This window comes from Limanda limanda, chromosome 20 (genome assembly GCF_963576545.1).
Source record: "Limanda limanda chromosome 20, fLimLim1.1, whole genome shotgun sequence".
NCBI classification, from domain to species: Eukaryota; Metazoa; Chordata; class Actinopteri; order Pleuronectiformes; family Pleuronectidae; genus Limanda; species Limanda limanda.
In genome coordinates, this window is record NC_083655.1 from 109,302 (window position 1) to 128,611 (window position 19,310).

Below are 19,310 nucleotides of genomic sequence, written 5' to 3' on the forward strand. Positions count from 1 at the left end.
AGCTGTAAATGTTTAGTTTGCATTGGAAAGACAAAAAATCTATAGAAACATTCAATAGCAGTTTTAAATAATAATATGTATTAACATATGTTATTGTTCTTTCAAAAGAGAAATAAAATATATGGTTCAATGTCAAACTATAACAATTAAGCTTCAGCATCTTAATAAATCTGTCAAAAAAATGATTCTGACACAGTGACTTCAAACATCATAATTTAATTCTAGTTCAACTACAGCACAGTCTAAACAACAACTTCACTGTTTCATGCAACATCTACAATAAAACCAGACTGAGTCCATCAGGCGTCACGTGACCGAGCGCAGCTTCACACACGCTCTGATAAATGTGATGCTTGAGGAAACCTCCGTCCAGCTTAGTCATCTATTCCTTCTACCACATAACAACCAACACGGACACTTCAATCCATCTTTACAAATCATAAAAAGACTTAAGGAGCTCAACCATAAAAAAGAAAACATTCATTTAAATTATTATCCGTTTGTCAAAAAACACACAGAGACCATTGGAATCAATTTCCAGAATGGTGTCATCAAAAAATGTACCAATAGAATAATTCTAACAACATCCTGTACATGTCAGCTTGTATCTTATTAGTTTTTAAGCAGTAGAAAAAACAGCATTTTGGTATTCAGGTACTTCTCATCAAACAAATAAAAAAGAATTCAAGTTAATCTGATATACATGACAATTTAATTTTATCCTGTGAGATGCAGTAAAATACCGACATTTGATGAATCTACTGCAGGAGTGATCCCTGATGATCCCGTAGTCCTGATACAGAGCGCCCCCCCCCCCCACAGTATTAAGGCGTTAAAGCACGTCCACAAAGAATCTGAAAATGTCAACATGAGCAGCAGTGATTGAAAAAAACAGCGTGAAACAAAATGATGCACAGTGACCTTTGAACATGAAATGGTCACGTGGAAGTGTCCTATTAAAAAATGTTGTTAAAACTTAAACACACCTCTGGATTCAAAACGCAGACAACAATAAAAGTCAAGTCATATGTAACTAAATGATGTTTAACTTAAAAAATAATCGGAATTCATGTGTCTTTAAACAAGTGCCCGAAATGAAGAAATGTAAACACCAGTGGGCATTAGCCACACTAGCTACAGACGGAGTTTGTTGTGGTGGTGAAGCAGTGTGGCATGATGGGAGTTGGAGTCTTCGTCCCGGTTAGGATTCCTTCATGGTTAAGGAGGTTTTGATGAGGAGCTGAATTCTCCTCTGACTGCTGACACATGCAGAAACGGGATTATGATGCAATAAATGAAACGCACTGTTACCTTGATAAGTGTTAAATTACTTTTTAGATTTTAAAGTGAAAACGTCATATATTATAACTTTAAATGTTAAACTTTGATAAAAACATTTGAGTTTGGTTTTAAAATAATAAACTACACAAGCTGCTACAATTTCATTAGTGAATTTAAAGTTTGCACATCCAGGACATTGAGATTGATCACAAATACAGTTTCTGAAGTTTCAAAGAAGCAAATTCAAACCAGATAAATATGGTGGTATTTATGTCAGAACTAAATATTCAATGGCTGTTTTTCCATAATCCTTACGTACGTACCATGTAAACAAGGTTGAAATAATTATCTATTCTACCTTCAAAAATGAATCTAAAAAAAAGCACAGAAGCAAAGACAGTCTGCATCCCACAGGGTGAAAACAAAGGGAAAAATGTGTCAGTTAGAAAGTGGACGGTACAATCAGATAAATTATGTTTCCTGTCGCAGGATCCACAGAGATTCAGATTTTGAGAGGAGGCGAGCATCACATCACCAACCAAACTGTACGTCTCTGTTCGGACTGATGCAGAACTTAGAGTCAGACGAAAGAAATCAAACATGGAACATTTCAAAATAAGGCCCCTGAAGAAAGTCAGAAATTATCTTTGAAAAATAAGGAATAAGGAGGCACCAAAAAGTTGAGATATCAAAAATGCAGTCTGTCTGTGTGGTACGAAAACTGTATTTCTCAAAAACATGAGAAGCTACATCATCCTGGAGGACGTTCCTGACGGGAAGTGACCGAGGTGCTGCTTCTGTCTCCGCCCACGCTTCGTCTTATTACACCTCCTGCAGGACATGACAGGAAACACGTCAACAAACACGCAGCAGCAGTGCGAACAAACATAGAGCCCGACACACAAAGCAACAGTGGACACGTGCAAAGACAACTGTGGCATCCTTATTCTCCAAACGCTCATTGACTGTGTTCACACATGTGAGTTTTTAAATTCTGTATTGTGTAAGGCGTTTGTAAAAATCTAAATCAATTTTGTTCAATAGAAACATCTATGTGGACAGGACATTCATCAGCTGGCTCAGTTGTCATGGAGATGGCACAGAGGATGTCACATGACTGAACGGAAGCTTTTGTCTGACCGTCCACTGATCAAAGGATTAACTCAAGACTGTATTTAAAGGGTAAGAGTTTAAGATTCAATAATGCACCTGGACATTGGTGGCCACCCATCAATAAACCAAACACAGAAGAAGAAGTGGCATCTAGTGGTGAAGTGTCTAGAGAATCTACTGTGGCCATTTTAAGACATCAGACCATGAAAAGTGATCTGTAGTGTCAGAGTTTGGTTTGTCCATTCTGGGCTGCCGTAGGAAACACGGCAGAGCAAAAATAAACCTGGTAACGTCAGCTGTCTGGTTCATGGGATGACTGCACCCTAGTTACCAAAGTACACACAAATGTTGTTAAATGTTTTCTTGATAAAGTACAGCTCCCTCTGCTGGCTGACAGAGATTGCTGCGGCTACAGCACACTTCCTGTTGGTTTGCAGCAGCAGGGATGAACAGTCCTGATGCGAGTGTGATCACCTGGTGAAGCACATGACCACAGCAACGATGACTGCGATCTGAACCGCCCCGATGATGGCGGCGATGAGGACGTAGTGTAGTTTCTGACCGCTGGGCACCACGTACAGGATGTTAAAGTCCAGAAGCTGATCACACTGAGGACCGCCGTATGCTGCCTCACACCTGACACACACACACACACACACACAGTTCAAATCTCATGATTTAATGGAACAAATTAAGTTTCACAATAAAAGTAAAATAGACATTTTGCAGCGGGTTAAGAATTAAACTCAGAACCAAGAGAGTGTAAAGTAGAGCAGGAGATGGCGTTAACGCACTTTGACATTAAACCACATAAATAAAGACTGTAAATAAAGACGACGACGCGTCTCCACTTCCTCCAGAAGAGAAGCTCAAATATCTCAGATACAAACGCTGACATCTTGTGATGATGACTTCAATGTCATTTAGAGTCTGTGCAGTTGTGATCGTGGGGTGGAGCCGAGGAATCGAAGCCCCGCCCACACATACTCTACCAATCCTGAGTCAGTCTTAGCTGTCAATCATGAGGTCTCAGCCGGTTTTTATATAACTAAATAACTGATTCAAACCAAACTGATCAGAAACACTTGAATAAACATCAGTGAGATAAGAAGGACCTGAGATGACAGGAACATCTTTGACGAACATTTATTTAACGTCTACTTTGATTTTAGTTTGCTCCATCTGCTAACATGGAGGGATTTACCATCTACAGGCAGCCCACCAGGGGGCGATACAGATAATTGATCTTCCCTTGAGAAGAGCCATCATGTCGTCCGTCTTTATTTACAGACGTTGTTGGGAGTCCACACAGATATGAACAGTGAAGCGAGTTACCTGCAGGTCGCCAGGTTGTGTCTCATCTCACATTGTCCGTGTTCACAGAACTGGGCGTAGTCTTCAGAGCACGGAGTCACGCTGTCCACAAACCCCTCCCCCTCCCCAGGCTGGGACACACCTGGACACAAAGAGAGACACTGGTTTCTGATGGGCTGTTACATAATGACAGGCTGACTGCAGAGGGGGCGGAGTCTCACTGTAAATGTCGGGTTTGGTCTTGATGCCGTCGTCCTTCCTGTTTTTGTCTGAAACACAAGAAAATGTTTTATTCTCTTCATTGAAATGTTTTCTCTCTGAGAAATGAAACGTGTTTCAACATTTCTGTACAGAGACCTCTTTTTTCTTCTCCTCTATTTGACCCCGATATCATCTACCTCTCCTTTTCTCCTCTTATTTTACTTCGCTTCCTTCCTCATCTTCTACCCATCTCCTTCTTATTCATCCTTTTATCTCTAGGCACTTGTTCCTCTCTTCCTCATAATGTCTCTTTAATTCCTCCATTCTTCCTGTCTGTTCTTGTTTTCTTTACACCTTGCATCATTCTATCACTCTCTTATTCTTTTCCTTTAGCACAATTTCCTCCATCTATCATCCTCTCCCTTTTCTTGTCATCTTTACTCTCTTCCTCTTGACTCCTTCCCTTTTTTCTTTTATTTCCGGTCGATTGTACAGGTTCTGTTTTTGGAACCCTAACCCATGAGGGTGGAGTCCCCACCAGAGGACGTGGATGAACATGTGTTAAAGGACTCGTCACTCTGGGAATATTTAGGGACACAGCTCAGCTTGTTGTATTTGTCAGAATTGTTTCCTGGATTCTACCACTAAAGAGGACTTCCTCATTCTTTTGCAGTTCAGGGAGAGAACGAGAGGTGAGAATATTTACATCGAGATTAAAAAACATGTTCGTGAAAATGACATCATCACCCGTAAACCGGTGGCAACTACTACTGAACTTTTTGAATTATTACTGTGTAATTCATCAGCAGGGCTTGGCTAGGAAGTGGTGGACCTTTGTCATGTATTGACACTGGAGGCCAAACTGATAAACTTGATTAGAATCAACCTGCTTCAGCGCTGCTTGTACAAGGCATCGGTGGATGAGCTTCATGCTGATGTGCAGTGGTCGAGTCAAAGTGCTGCAGTGATTGGTTAACAGGCAGGAACGATCAGATGATGTGTGGCTACTGGACCGTGGGTTTCTGATGGACCTAACACCTGCCCCACATGATGAGTGAAGGGGTTCCGGGCTCGGGGCTGGGACCACACATCTAAAGAACATCTAAAGAACGGGAGGATGACACACTAAACCTGGAGGAAAGGTCCCAGGCCATGGAAGACAAGGACACTTCTCACCCTGAGCAGTACTTTGCTCACCTGGACAAAGGCAACAGAGTTCAATCTGTGTTTTGCTGAAGTACATGTCATGGAAGCTATTGCTGCATTCATCTCAAACTCATTCATGCCTATTGATATAGAACAGGTAGCGGCCATATTCTAGCAAATGTTTGCTTTGCCAAATGAAGTTAACATGGAGATTATTGATTTACAAAATGACATAAAGCTGAAAGTCAGATCACTGGACATTTTTCAGCAGAGAGAAGTTTCCTCTCCAACCCTAACTCTCTTTCCACAGATGAAAATAATAAGATAAAAGTACAGGAGCCGGTTTACTGAATACTTGTTTATAGTCACAGCCATCACGCTGGCTTGAGTGACAGGACTCCAACAGTTTGGCCTTTTTATGGCATTGTGAAAAGTGATGCTGCTTTAGATGGGACATCGAACTGCACTCAGCTTCATTGCACTGACTGAGAACTTTGTTCGTGCACATTACAGTTCTACTTTCTAAAATGCTAATGGGAAAAGTAGTAATTTACATGAGGCTTCAGTGGATAAACATGTACAGTTAACATTGGAACTTAATGTGATCAGCTCACAGTATGTTGCGGTTTTTCTTTGTTGTTTGCCATGAACAAAATCATTTCCTTCTACAATTGGATAACAGGCCACGGGCCTTTCGGTGTTGGAATGGAATTGATTAATGAAACTTAGAGTTTGTGGCCTGTTTGATTTGATAGTTACTTTGTTCTCTTGGTTGCATCAATTTGAAAACTTGACCAAAGCACGTTATCTTTCCATCCTTTCCTCCATCTATTTTCTCTCCTCTTCCTACAAACTTCGCTGATGCCTTTTGTCTCGTTACCTTGGCAACGTCCCACGTGTTTGATGTCGATCTTCAGCTGTTTGAGGCAGGACGCCTCTCGGACGTGGCAAGGCGTGTCATAGGTGATGCTGTCGCTGCCACACACTGGGTTGTCGTTGTGGCCGTTACACACTATGTTACACATGCAGCTGGACACACAAACACAAACTTCTTTCAGTAGCAGTGGCGGGTTCTACTCATCATTATTTTGAAGGTATTATTTGACTATATGATTCATTTTTGACGGCTGTTTCCATGTGACTGTTGTCCTACTTTCAGTGTTCACGTCAAACAGTAAACTCATTTTACAAAGTGAATATGTTTCGGAGCAATTTCAACTTCAGTGAAAAATCTTTGTAACATTTTGCAGTGAAGATCGAAATGGAGGACAAAAATAAGCAGACACAATTTTTGTTCTGTATAGAAACAGAATGTAAACATAGGGACGTCTGTGTCCGTGTCAATCAACCAAGTCGGAACTCCCAGGAACTGAGTTCCTCAACAAACAGTCCGGAGAGTGAAATCTGTTGTTTGAACCTCTGAACTCTGACCAATAGAAATGTTCTTCCATTGTTTAAGTTGGTATTTTTACTTTATGTGATTTAATTTCCTGGAGAATCTTCAAATGTTTCATGTCACTAAAATCTGACAAACAACAACAACACACAACAAACAAAAGCTTCTGTAAGTCTATGAACTAAGTTGAATGATAAAAGGACTGAAACGGTTATGTTTGTAATGATGTCATCAGCGCATAAGAAAATAAGAAATATCTTAACACACAAACGAACTGTGTGTGTCTGTGTGTGTGTGTGTGTACTAACAGTGTATCCTCAGAGTCTTCGTCACATTCAGCTCCGAACTTGCAGATTCCACATTTCGAGGCCTTTTTACCGCGACCTGATCCCTCGTCATCTGCAGACACAAAACGTCACGACAACTTTCTACATCTCTTAATATCAATAATGTCAATAACAAGGACATGTGTTTTCAGAACATTGCAGCAACCGTATCAGAAAAACATGAAGTTGTTCACCTCCGTCTCCAGATCCTGAGCCAGCGTCTGACGGACAGAGAGGGAGGAAGTTATGTCAGTAGTTGACAGGAAATAGTCTCTGTGTTATGAATCATACATGTCCAAGGTTAAATCTTAAAATAATATAAAATCTCTAATTTTTCATTCAATCTTTTCTGTAAATCAATGTTTTCTGTTTGATGACTCATCCTTTACTCAGGACAGACACATATTCAGAGCTACTGGTTGATGTAAACGATCATTATCCACGACAGCTCCCTGCATAGCTTTAGTTTTTCGCTACATGTACCTAATAAAAAAAGAGTTTAAATCGTTTGTACGTCAGCTGCAGCCGTGTGAGTGTTAGCGTTACCGTGGTAACAGGGTCCCTCTGACGTGATGCTGATGGCTCTCTGCTTCTTGCAGGTGGCTCTCCTCAGAAAACACTCGTTCTGGTACGTGTCTCCGTTTGACCCACACACAGGGACGAACTTCTTATGACACTGCAACAAACACACAGGGTTTAGATGAGTGGATGAAACACAGCATATCACCTGTGACTCTAAAGGTAGACGAGTGTGTGTATGAGACTCACGTGGAACTGACACACACACTTGATGTCAGCTCCGTTCTCGCGGCAGGTTCCTCCGAAGCGACACGTTCCAGCATCACACACACGCAGGTCGCTCTTCTTTTCTGACAGATCTGGAAAATACCAAGGGATAGAAAAAAATAAAAACTCCCTCCCTTTCAGAGTTATAGGTCCACAGAAAACTCTCACATATCTGCACAACTTCATGTAGAATCTTGAAGATTTTTAGTTTTCTTCCTTCAGGCTGTTTACAGACCTGAACTGAAGTTTGACATGTTGCTGACATGTTCGGGAGCGTCTGTATGTGAGAACAAACATCTGGGTCAGAAGCTCAGGGGTCTCATTTAGAACCGTGGCGTACGCACAAAACGAGCCTGAAACGTGCGGACGCCACTTCTCACGCCAACGTTGGGATTTATTAAACAAACTTGACGGGAGAATTTGCGTATTTCCACGCAAACTCTGACCCATGCGTACGAAAGTTTTGGAGACGGGAAAGTGGCCACGCAGACGTGAGGTGGTGAACTGCAGCAGATTATTGATCAAATTCATAATTAACATTGAAACCAGAAGCTTAGTTTTTCTCGTATCTGCTCCACACGAGCCTTTTAATTTGAAAATATATGAAACAACTTACAGCGAATAACGTTCAGATTCCATTTAACCGCAGAGTTACAGAGCCGAGTCATTAATAGGTTTTAATAATATCGTCTAACACTGTGCGTGTATCATCAGATCACTGCAGTGAACGGGACTGAGCCACAGAGCATAGAGCACAGAGCGCACTGGAGAGTACTTATAAGAAATGAAGAAACTTTCCAAATAATATCCCAGAGGAGATGAGGATCCACTGATGTGAGGGAATCGATCCGATGTGTGCACGTTGTAAAGGAAATATAACAGTTGACCATAATAATCATGTATTTCCCGTCTGTTTGATCATAATTGAATCTGTAGACAGTAACCGGGTTTTCTCTATGTTAATGTAACCTTTATCATGCTGTCTCCTTTACTATTGAATGTGTATTGACTTGATTACCATAGCCACTGTAACCATCATTTCCTCTAGACAATGTATCTTTGATCATGCCGTCTTTCCTGTAGAAACTGAATGTTTATTGGCCTGATTAACATTTACACTGTCACCTGATTTCCTCTAGACACAGCCCCTTACTACTGAATGCATTGCTCTGATTGCTAGACTAGGCATTGTTGTTTTGAGGTGATTAAAAGATCTCAACCTGTCCTGTAACAGTCCCCTCCAGAATGGGAGGGGTTAGCCAATGTATAAAGACAGTGAACTGTTTCCTATCTGGTGTGCATTACTACAACTAAACCCTGTGGTGTGCACCATGCTCTGAGCATTAAAGTGTGACAATACTGTAAGAGAGTTTTGAGTCTCGTTTCCTCGTTGGTAGTGGGATTATTGTTGAAATTGCAACAACAACGTGAATGGAAGGACGAGGAGGAAGCGAGGGTTCAGTGATCTCTGATCTCACACATTGTGTTATGTGATGTCTGATCTCACACATTGTGTTATGTGATGTCTGATCTCACACATTGTGTTATGTGATGTCTGATCTCACACATTGTGTTATGTGATGTCTGATGTCACACAGTGTGTTATCCACAGCAGCAGCAGCAGAGTGTCAGTGTATTTTCTTTATTAGTGACATCACTGCTGTCCCATAAAGTCGCTCTTCACCTCCACCTCACTAACAAACACCTCGATGTCAGTATCAGAAAGTTTCACATCGCTTGATGCGGTGACTCCGTCAGGACTCACGGTGGAAACCCATTGGTCAGCAGCATCATTTAATATTCACGCCGTGCTTTGCATTGACCATTTATGGTTGAAAGTGGGCGTGTGGAGGGCGGATCTGGCAGATCCACGAACAAACGTTTCCAGGTGGCGTTCAGGTGAGCGTGCGCATGGTTTTATAAATCGGAATTATCTTTTGCGTACGCCATTTCCGGCTTTTGTAAGTACGTACTCTTTCAGTATGAATCCTACGCACTCTTTTATAAATGAGACTCTGGACATTTTCTTGAACTTGTCCTGCAGCCTCCTAGTAAAATGTCTGGCTCTTACCTTATCAAACATTAGTTTACAGAGAGCGTGTCTGAAAACAGCAATCGAACAGGAGACGGTGGAGAATGAAAGAGGAAACATTCACAGACACAACATGAATGAATGCTCATCCAGCAGGTGTGGAGATGTTTCAATCTGAAGCAGTGAACAAACTCATCATAACCAACACAAAACACAACAATGAGTGTTTATCTACTGACACACGCACACAGACCATTATCCAGGGTAGTATTTAAATGATGGCAGCTTATTGGTCGAGCCCTGTAGGCTAGCCAATTACAGATGGTAATTACAAGGGTTGTGACCCCTGCCTCCCCCGTAATTAGTGAATACCAAGTGTGTTGAGGCAGCCACAACAACCTGCTTAAACACACACACACACACACACACACACACACACACACACACACACACACACACACACACACACACACACACACACACACACACACACACACACACACACACACACACACACACACACACACACAAACCTTGTTCCCAGGATCCTCTCTGTCTGCACAATCTGACACCACACAGGTGAGCCCCCCCCCCCACTGTCAATCACAGACTGTAAATAAAGTTGTACTACATGAAACATCCCTAAAATAAAGCCACAGCATCTTGATCGCCCCCTGGTGGCTGTCTTCATGAAGTCCAGAGAACACAAACACTGCTGTTTCACCACAAGTCCTTCCAGCACGTGGGACCTGTTGACCTGGGCCCTGTGCTACCAAGCTCGTTCACTTGTTACCGGGTAAATCACCATGGTAACGCTGAACAGCTAACCTGCTCCAGGTGAAGTTGGAGATAAGAGATCTTATAAAGTATAAAAGCTCCGTTAGTGACCAACCAATCACTTTGAACCATGACGTCATGTTCTTAGAGGATCCGTGGAGCTGGTGTGGTTCAGGTCTCTGAGGAGGACCAGGGTCTTCAGAGGAGGACCAGGGTCTTCAGAGGAGGACCAGGATCTTCAGAGGAGGACCAGGGTCTTCAGAGGAGGACCAGGGTCTTCAGAGACCCGCAAGATCCTCTGAGCTCCTCTGATGAGGTTCTGACAGATCTAGATCCTAGGAGGTTAGCTCTCACCCTGCAGGTCTCAACTCTGTTCTCTCTGGGATGAAGCTGATCTGAGATCAGTGGTGACGGGTCGATCAGATCAAACTCTGGTCTAAAGTTCAGTGAAGCGAAAGCTCTCCCTCTCTCCCTCTCTCTTAGTATCACTCTCTCGCTCTGCTGACCTCATTATCTCTCTCTTTTCTCTCCGTCCTCATCGCTCCTTCTCTTCTGATTCCAACCTGACAGCAGATCCAACACACAGACAGTATAGAGGATCTATACACACAACATTAAGTTGATACAAATTGAAAAATCATTTATGATCATATGGTAGAGATTATGTCGTCAGGATCTCACTATGAAGACTCAAACTTACATCATATGATGAAGAAAGATCTTTAGGAATGAGGAATTTGGAATTTAATGTCAGAATTCTGAGAATTTAAAGTTCTCTTTTCTTTGGAAAGAAAGGTCCACATCCTCTTTTTGAACAACATGGAGAAGATCTGGTTCTCCGCGCTGTGTGAGAGTCTGGTTTGATGGAAGCAGGAGTTCCCTCACCCTGTTCCTCCCTCCCTCACCCTGTTCCTCCCTCCCTCACCCTGTTCCTCCCTCCCTCACCCTGTTCCTCCCTCCCTCACTCCCTCACCCTGTTCCTCCCTCCCTCACCCTGTCATTAACCCCAGAATAGAGCCCTGTAACATGAGGAGTGGTCACCACACACACACACACACACACACACACACACACACACACACACACACACACACACACACACACACACACACACACACACACACACACACAATATTTCCAAAGCAGGTGATGTTATGGAGTTCATCTTCCTGTTGCTGTGGTGACTGCACTGAGATAAAACTGATGGATCCAGCTGCTGTCGTCAAGGCAACAGAGACACAAAGACAACACCTGGATCAGTGTGAGTATAAATAAGACCTCTGACCCCCAGCCTCTCACACACACACACACACAGCGCCCCCTGCAGGCTGCCCTGGGGGGGGCTCAGGTGGACCCTCACCTGGACAGTCGGCGGCCTTCCCCGGGCCGCAGTCCGCGCTGCTCGCTCCGCTGCGGGGGAACGAGCTCCGGCCGCCGGGGAGGAGCAGGAGCAGCAGCAGGCAGAGGAACCAGGAGGAGCGGAGAGCTGGAGCCATGATGGAGGGAGGAGGGGGGGAGGTGGAGACTGAGAGGTGACAGATCAATGGAGGTGAAGAGATGTTCTCCTTCGATGGGTCCTGGTTCAGAAACTCTTTCTTCTGCAGAACAATAAGCAGCTCTCAGAGCCTGGTGTCCTCCATGGTTCTCCTCCGGAGCAGAAACAGGCTGGACAACCGAGGAGAAGCCGGAGGAGGCTCGGCCACGAAGGGACAACAAAGCCCAGCAGGGCCCGGGTGGTCTTCACACAGCGACCCCCACAGTCTGATCACCGGCCGGACTCCATCCCCAGCCCGGCGGCCTCGCTCTCAACCCGGCAGGAGAAGCAGGAGAAGCCGGAGCAGATCCAGGAGAAGATCCAGGAGAAGATCCAGAAGAAGATCCAGGAGAAGGTCGCAGCCTGCAGCAGCATCCAGGCCGGGCAGGGAGCGTCGGAGCCGGGGGGGGGGGGTGGACTGATGCTCGCTCCTGGACGAGGTCTGTCCTCGCGAGGTTTGATTCACATCAACAAAGGCCTGGACCACGTGACCTGCACGAGACCACTCCCCCTCGCCCCCCCCCCCCCCATATATCCCAGCATGCACCGGGGCTCCTGCAGCCTGCAGCCCGGCTCTGAACCAGTCCTGATACAAGCCACGACCTGACCGTGGCGCTACAGAGTAATGACGTGTTCCACATGGAGTTATGTTGTTGGATTGATTCTCTGTGGCGATGACTTGAGTCGCCAGGGGGCAGTATAGGCTAAGGATGGAATACAAGGAAGTTGACGTACTCCATCACAAGACTACATTTCCCAGGATCCCACACAGCGTCACCAGAACGATCTGTTTAAACGGACACGCCCTCTGTTAGTTCACCTTTCAAACCGCAAACTGTTTAAACAACAGACTCTGGGAGACAATGACGTCATCTTTATTCTTCTTCTTTATTTGGTTTATTGGCGGATGGTAACGTCAAGTTGCTTTATCACCACCGAAGGTGTTGGAGTGTGAATCATATATATATATATATATATATATATATATATATATATATAGAAAAAATTCAATTATTTGGTCCAATCCTGTCAGATAATGCAGTGTCTACTGATTTCTACCTTCTGCAAATAGGATGTAAAGATTCTAGCAAAAGAGCAGTTTTGGTGGAAGATAGATTTCAAACATTATACGAAACATTTGTTCCAGTTTATACAGATGGATCAAGATCCTACGACAAGAAGAAGCGGTTCTGGTTCTAGTAAACCAGACTCTAAAGGTTTCAGTGAACCAGACTCTAAAGGTTCTAGTGAACCAGACTCTAAAGGTCCCAGTGAACCAGACTCTAAAGGTTCTAGTGAACCAGACTCTAAAGGTTTCAGTGAACCAGACTCTAAAGGTCCCAGTGAACCAGACTCTAAAGGTTCCAGAGAACCAGACTCTATAGGTTCCAGAGAACCAGACTCTAAAGGTCCCAGTGAACCAGACTCTAAAGGTTCCAGAGAACCAGACTCTAAAGGTTCCAGAGAACCAGACTCTAAAGGTTTCAGTGAACCAGACTCTAAAGGTTCCAGAGAACCAGACTCTAAAGGTTTCAGTGAACCAGACTCTAAAGGTCCCAGTGAACCAGACTCTAAAGGTCCCAGTGAACCAGACTCTAAAGGTTCCAGAGAACCAGACTCTAAAGGTTCCAGGGAACCAGACTCTAAAGGTTTCAGTGAACCAGACTCTAAAGGTCCCAGTGAACCAGACTCTAAAGGTTCCAGAGAACCAGACTCTAAAGGTTCCAGAGAACCAGACTCTAAAGGTTTCAGTGAACCAGACTCTAAAGGTTCCAGTGAACCAGACTCTAAAGGTTCCAGTGAACAGGAGAACCTGGGATCCTTTGTCAGCTGACACGTTGGAGATGATCACGAGAGCAGCAGCATCAGAGTGAAGAGTTAGAAACCAGGACGTTGTTCTATGAACAGATTCATGTTCAGCATTAATGTTGTTAAAGTCAGTTGCATCAGTCAGTCAGATTCAATGAGATATTTGAGAATATTGCGATCACATTTATGTGTTTATCAGCACACAGAGGAATGAAGGGAGAGAGCTTCATAAAACAGGAAGTGAGACGAGTGAGGAAACAACAAGGAGGAGAACATGGAGACTATGACTCAATAATACACTTAATAAACACATGTGATTACTGACTTCAGTAATAGTTTCGAACCCTGAACCAAAACAAAGACAACAATGAAAACAATAACAACAACAGTTTCTTCTTTGATTAAAATAACAACAATGTCAGTGTCTGTGTTTCTTTCAGAAAATTCTAATGTCACACAATAGTTCTTTTTATTTTGTTTCCATTGATGAATCCTATTTGTGAAATCAACAAATAATAATATATCATTTAACTGTGAAAAACAGAACAAACAGCAGCTAAGGGAGTCAACACACACACACACACACACACACACACACACACACACACACACACACACACACACACACACACACACACACACACAGTCAATATTTAATCCATATCCTCAGGTCAGGGTCTTTAGTTGAGCCATCTGGGTAAATTAGTTTACTCTCCTGTCTCCGTCTCCGACGCCTCCTCCCCTCTTTTCTCCTCCTCTTCCTCTCTTTTCTCCTCCTACTCCTCCTCCTCTCTTTTCTCCTCCTCCTCCTCCTCCTCTCTTTTCTCCTCCTCCTCTCTTTTCTCCTCCTCCTCCTCCTCCCCTCTTTTCTCCTCCTCTTCCTCTCTTTTCTCCTCCTCCTCCTCCTCCTCCTCTCTTTTCTCCTCCTCCTCCTCTCTTTTCTCCTCCTCCTCCTCCCCTATTTTCTCCTCCTCCTCCCCTATTTTCTCCTCCTCTTCCTCTCTTTTCTCCTCCTCTTCCTCTCTTTTCTCCTCCTCCTCCTCCTCTCTTTTCTCCTCCTCCTCCTCCTCCTCCTCCTCTCTTTTCTCCTCCTCCTCCTCCTCTCTTTTCTCCTCCTCCTCCTCTCTTTTCTCCTCCTCCTCCTCTCTTTTCTCCTCCTCCTCCTCCTCTCTTTTCTCCTCCTCTTCCTCTCTTTTCACCTCCTCTCTGTGTGTCCTTGAACTGACGGATCAACATCCACAGACCGAGCAGCTGCTCACACTTTGTTTCTCCAAGATTTAGAACATTTTATTTTTTGGATCTGTAATTTTGAAAAAGTTCTCTTGAAAGAAAAAAATTAATTACTCTAAGAATCAGTTAAAGGAAAAGTGAGAATCACTTTATCTAAAACCAAATATGATTACAGCTTATTATCAAGAGAACAGAATCAGGTCATAGGTCAATCATCTACATTCAAAGTGTTTCTGCCTGGCAACAAACGTCAGTTTTGATAAAATCAAATAGCAAGAAAATCCATTAAGGAATTATTTTTGCTTTGTTGGCAGGAAGCGGGCTGATGCACGCAGAGAGAGAGAGAGGGGGAGAGAGAGAGAGGGGAAGAGAGAGAGAGGGACAGAGAGAGAGAGAGGGGGACAGAGAGAGAGAGGGGGACAGAGAGAGAGAGGTGGAGAGGGGGAGAGAGAGAGACAGGGGGAGAGAGAGAGAGGGACAGAGAGAGAAAGGGGGAGAGAGAGAGAGGGACAGAGAGAGAGAGGGGGAGGCCAGTAAATGCTTTGTTAATCAGGAAGTGGACAAGCTCTGTCATCATCATTCGTTCAAATCTATACAACTTTATTTATACCTGTAAGAGAAAAATTATCCAGAGGCTCGTTACACTGTTCAACACACACAGCAGAGAGTAATATTAATAACGTATAAAGAAAGTCATGCAGAATTAAATATACATGTATGAGTGGGGTCTGTGTATTCAGAGATGAAAACAATAACAATCTTTTATTCATATAAAAATCAGAAAATGCTGATGTAGGATTTCAACAGTGAAAGAAAAACTGTGAATTATTAATATTTTCAGTGATTCACAGGCAGACTCTACACATGTGAACAGAAATGACAGATTTATTCTGCATTTATTTCTGCGGTTGTTTGCATGTAGATAGATAAGAACGATCTTTTTGTTTGTGCGGGAGGGAACGACTGGGGGGATTTTAAGTGTTTATTTCCCCCCTAACCCCAAAGCTAACCCTAACCCCAAGGCTAACCCTAACCCTAACCCTAACCTCAAGGCTAACCCTAACCCGAACCTGAACCCTAACCCGAACCCGAACCCGAACCCGAACCCGAACCCGAACCCGAACCCGAACCCTAACCCGAACCCTAACCCTAACCCTAACCCTAACCCTAACCCCAAGGCTAACCCTAACCCCAAGGCTAACCCTAACCCTAAAGGCTCCATTATGCTTCTACCTATCGTCAGTGCTCTAACGAGCCACCGTCAGCCGGACAACTCCACTGGCTTAACGCACACGTCACGTTAATCGTAGAATCGTAGTTGTGTTTATTGTGACAGAAGCAGGAAGTTCGAGGTCCGGAAATGACGTACGGAATTGATGTCGTTAGCGGACCAATCACAGTCAAGGGCTGTCCGTTGGGTCTCCGAAATGAACACGGACAGTTAGAAAAATCAGAGGTGCACGAAAAGCTCTCCGAGGCGCTCGGAGAGGGCGTTCCACGGGGGAGAGGGCGTTCCTATCTGTCCGTATCCGTCAAAACGCAGAAGCATAAAGGAGCCCTAACCCTAACCCGAACCCGAACCCTAACCCGAACCCTAACCCTAACCCTAACCCGAACCCGAACCCGAACCCGAACCCGAACCCGAACCCGAACCCTAAGCAGCAGCATGGGCCTTCACAAGGGTTTGGGCTGTCTCACTGCGTTCAACCAGTAGTAGCTGCTCAACTTGGAAGAATGTCCCCCCCATTGAGCAGCTGCACCACCAACCACTCGCCTGCAGAAGCTCTTCTCCCTGGTAATGGTTCGTATGGATGCCCCCCCCCCCTACGATTTCAAATTCTGAGGTGGCAAGGAACAATACAGAGGGGACCTTTTCTACAGCACCACTGTATTCTCTAAACCTGACCTCTGGCAGGGCCTGACCCGGACCCTGACCCGGACCCTGACCCTGATCCTGATCCTGATCCTGATCCTGATCCTGACCCGGACCCGGACCCTGACCCTGATCCTGATCCTGATCCTGATCCTGATCCTGATCCTGACCCTGACCCTGACCCTGACCCTGACTGATTCTGACCCGGACCCTGACCCTGACTGATTCTGACCCGGACCCTGACCCGGACCCTGACCCCTCCTGGTCCCGCTAAACCCACTGACACCTGCAAGTCTTTTGGCCTCAGCTCCACATTAGTTTTACTTTTTATTCTCTCTTCAAAGTACTGTGTTGTGTGCGTGTGAGAGAGAGAGAGCGAGAGAGAGAGAGAGCGAGAGAGAGACAGAGAGAGACAGAGAGAGAGAGAGAGAGAGGTGTGGAAACAGTGGAGGTGTATTTTTCTGTCTCACTCTCTCTCTCCACCCCTCACCCTCTTTCATTCTCTCTCTCTCTCTCTCCCTCTCTCTCTCTCTCACACGCACACAGAGAGGGAGAGGGAGGGGGAGAGAGAGGGAGGGAGAGAGAGAGAGAGAGGTGTGGAAACAGTGGAGGTGTATTTTTTGTCTCACTCTCTCTCTCCACCCCTCACCCTCTCTCTCTCTCTCTCTCTCTCTCGCTCTCTCTCTCTCACGCACACAGATAGAGAGAGGGAGGGGGGAGAAAAAGGGAGGGAGAGAGAGAGAGAGAGAGGTGTGGAAACAGTGAAGGTGTATTTTTCTGTCTCTCTCTCTCTCTCTCTCTCTCTCCCTCCCTCTCTCTCCCCCTCCCTCTCTCTTTCCCCCCCCCCTCTCTCTCTCTCTCTCTACCCCCCTCTCCCTCTCTCTCTCTCTCTCTCTCTCTCTCTACCCCCCTCTCCCTCTCTCTCTCTCTCTCTGTCTCTCTCTCTCTCTCTCTCTCTCTCTCTCTCTCTCTCTCTCTCTCTCCCTACCTCCCTCCCTCCCTCCCTCCCTCCCCCGGGACCTTTCCCTCCGTCTCTCCCGCACGTAGCCTCCTCAGCTCGGCAGCTTATGGACGAGTCTTCTCTCCTGGAGGATCCAGAGTGAGAACTTCCACATTGAGCCATGTGCGGTTTGTCCGGAGGCGGGACCGCGGCGCTGCTTCTGCTGCTGCTCTGCCGCGTCTCCTGCACCAGCCCCGGGAGAAGAGGTAGGACTGAGCCCGGGGAGAGAGCGTGTGCGGCGGGAGGGAGACACACAGTCCAGGGTCATTTTCATATTTATTTCCCTCTGTGGTTCTTCAGGAGAAAGTTTCTGCTGCAACACGTTCTGGATTCTACTGATTTTATTTCACGTTTAATATAAAAGTTTCGTACTTGAAACTAAACTTTAAATTACAATCAATACAATTAAATAGAAACACATTCAAATCAAATCATCTAAAAGAGAATTAAAGCTTAAATGGCCGTTTAAGGGTTTCCGGTTATATATAACAAAGTCTTCTTTTTGCTGCTCTAAATATGACTAAGTTACTGTATTATAACAATGCACATTGTTTTTATAACACGGCTACAATGTGCCTTACAAGATAAAATGAAGAATTGAAGGCAAACAATAAGAAATAATTCAAATCTGTTTGAGGATCATAATATAAGAATAAAATTATACGGATGAGAAAATGATGAAAACAAAATAAAATAAAACGTTTAAAAATGACTAATATAATCAGTCAGATCAGACTATACCTTGAATATAAACATTTAAAAAAAATTAAAATACTAACAATTTTTTAAACTAACAATTTAGTAGCACTTAAATGGCACTTGCTTATAGCACTTTGTAGTTTTGCTTTTTTTTGAAGAAATTGTACTTTCTTGATTCTTGTTGTTCTTGGTTTGTTCCCTCGGGGTTGAATGCACTAACTGTAAGTCGCTTTGGATAAAAACGTCAGCTAAATGAAATGTAATGTAATGTAATGTTTAAATACATCAGAGCCGAGGAGAAGTGTTCACATGGTTGCCCTAAAATACAAATGCCAAAGATATTCACTTTACCATCAAATATGATGAAAAGTATCCAACATCACATGTGAGAAACTGGACCTGATCAATCTCTATTTTCACATAAAATAATTAAACAATTAATAGACTAAAAGACAAAGAGAATTTATCTGAGAGAAAACAAGCTTTTTTGATGATAAAAACCCCACATTAGGCTCAGAGTGAGACATCATGTCGTTCCTGCTCTTCAGAGGATCACTCTATGCAGGTGATCTTTCCTCTGATAGACATGTGGCTTGTCCTGTGTGTAATGAACAGGGGCACGCGCAGGACTGAGCTGTTGTTGTGTGACAAAAGATAATGGCATCGCTTTAATCAAACCATCTGTACATCCCAAAATTCATTTCAATTCAATTTGATTTGTATAGCATCAACTCAAAATATACATTATCTCAAGGGACTTTACATATTAAGGTTGGAAACCTTAAAATGATAG

The 19,310-nt window shown here is 44.1% G+C and overlaps 2 protein-coding genes across 2 annotated transcripts in view; one reads left to right on the forward strand and one right to left on the reverse strand.

Annotated features, from left to right (window-relative positions):
* Positions 1 to 1,436: 1,436 nt before the first annotated feature.
* Positions 1,437 to 12,205, reverse strand: LOC133026971 (tomoregulin-1-like). The gene is made up of 10 exons (XM_061093973.1): positions 11,733 to 12,205; positions 7,546 to 7,655; positions 7,324 to 7,453; positions 6,972 to 6,998; positions 6,760 to 6,850; positions 5,936 to 6,084; positions 3,930 to 3,977; positions 3,730 to 3,850; positions 2,869 to 3,030; positions 1,437 to 2,112 (listed from the first exon to the last, which is right to left on the reverse strand). Exons 1-10 carry the CDS (start codon positions 11,866 to 11,868, stop codon positions 2,028 to 2,030), a joined length of 1,059 nt encoding a protein of 352 aa, XP_060949956.1. The 5' UTR covers positions 11,869 to 12,205; the 3' UTR covers positions 1,437 to 2,027.
* A 5,633-nt stretch (positions 12,206 to 17,838) lies between these two features.
* Positions 17,839 to 19,310, forward strand: part of LOC133026787 (melanoma receptor tyrosine-protein kinase-like) — a 28,541-nt gene continuing 27,069 nt past the window's right edge. The window contains exon 1 of the mRNA XM_061093744.1: positions 17,839 to 18,024. Coding sequence (XP_060949727.1) covers positions 17,940 to 18,024 — 85 coding nt within the window. The 5' untranslated portion in view covers positions 17,839 to 17,939. The remainder of the gene's footprint in view (positions 18,025 to 19,310) is intronic.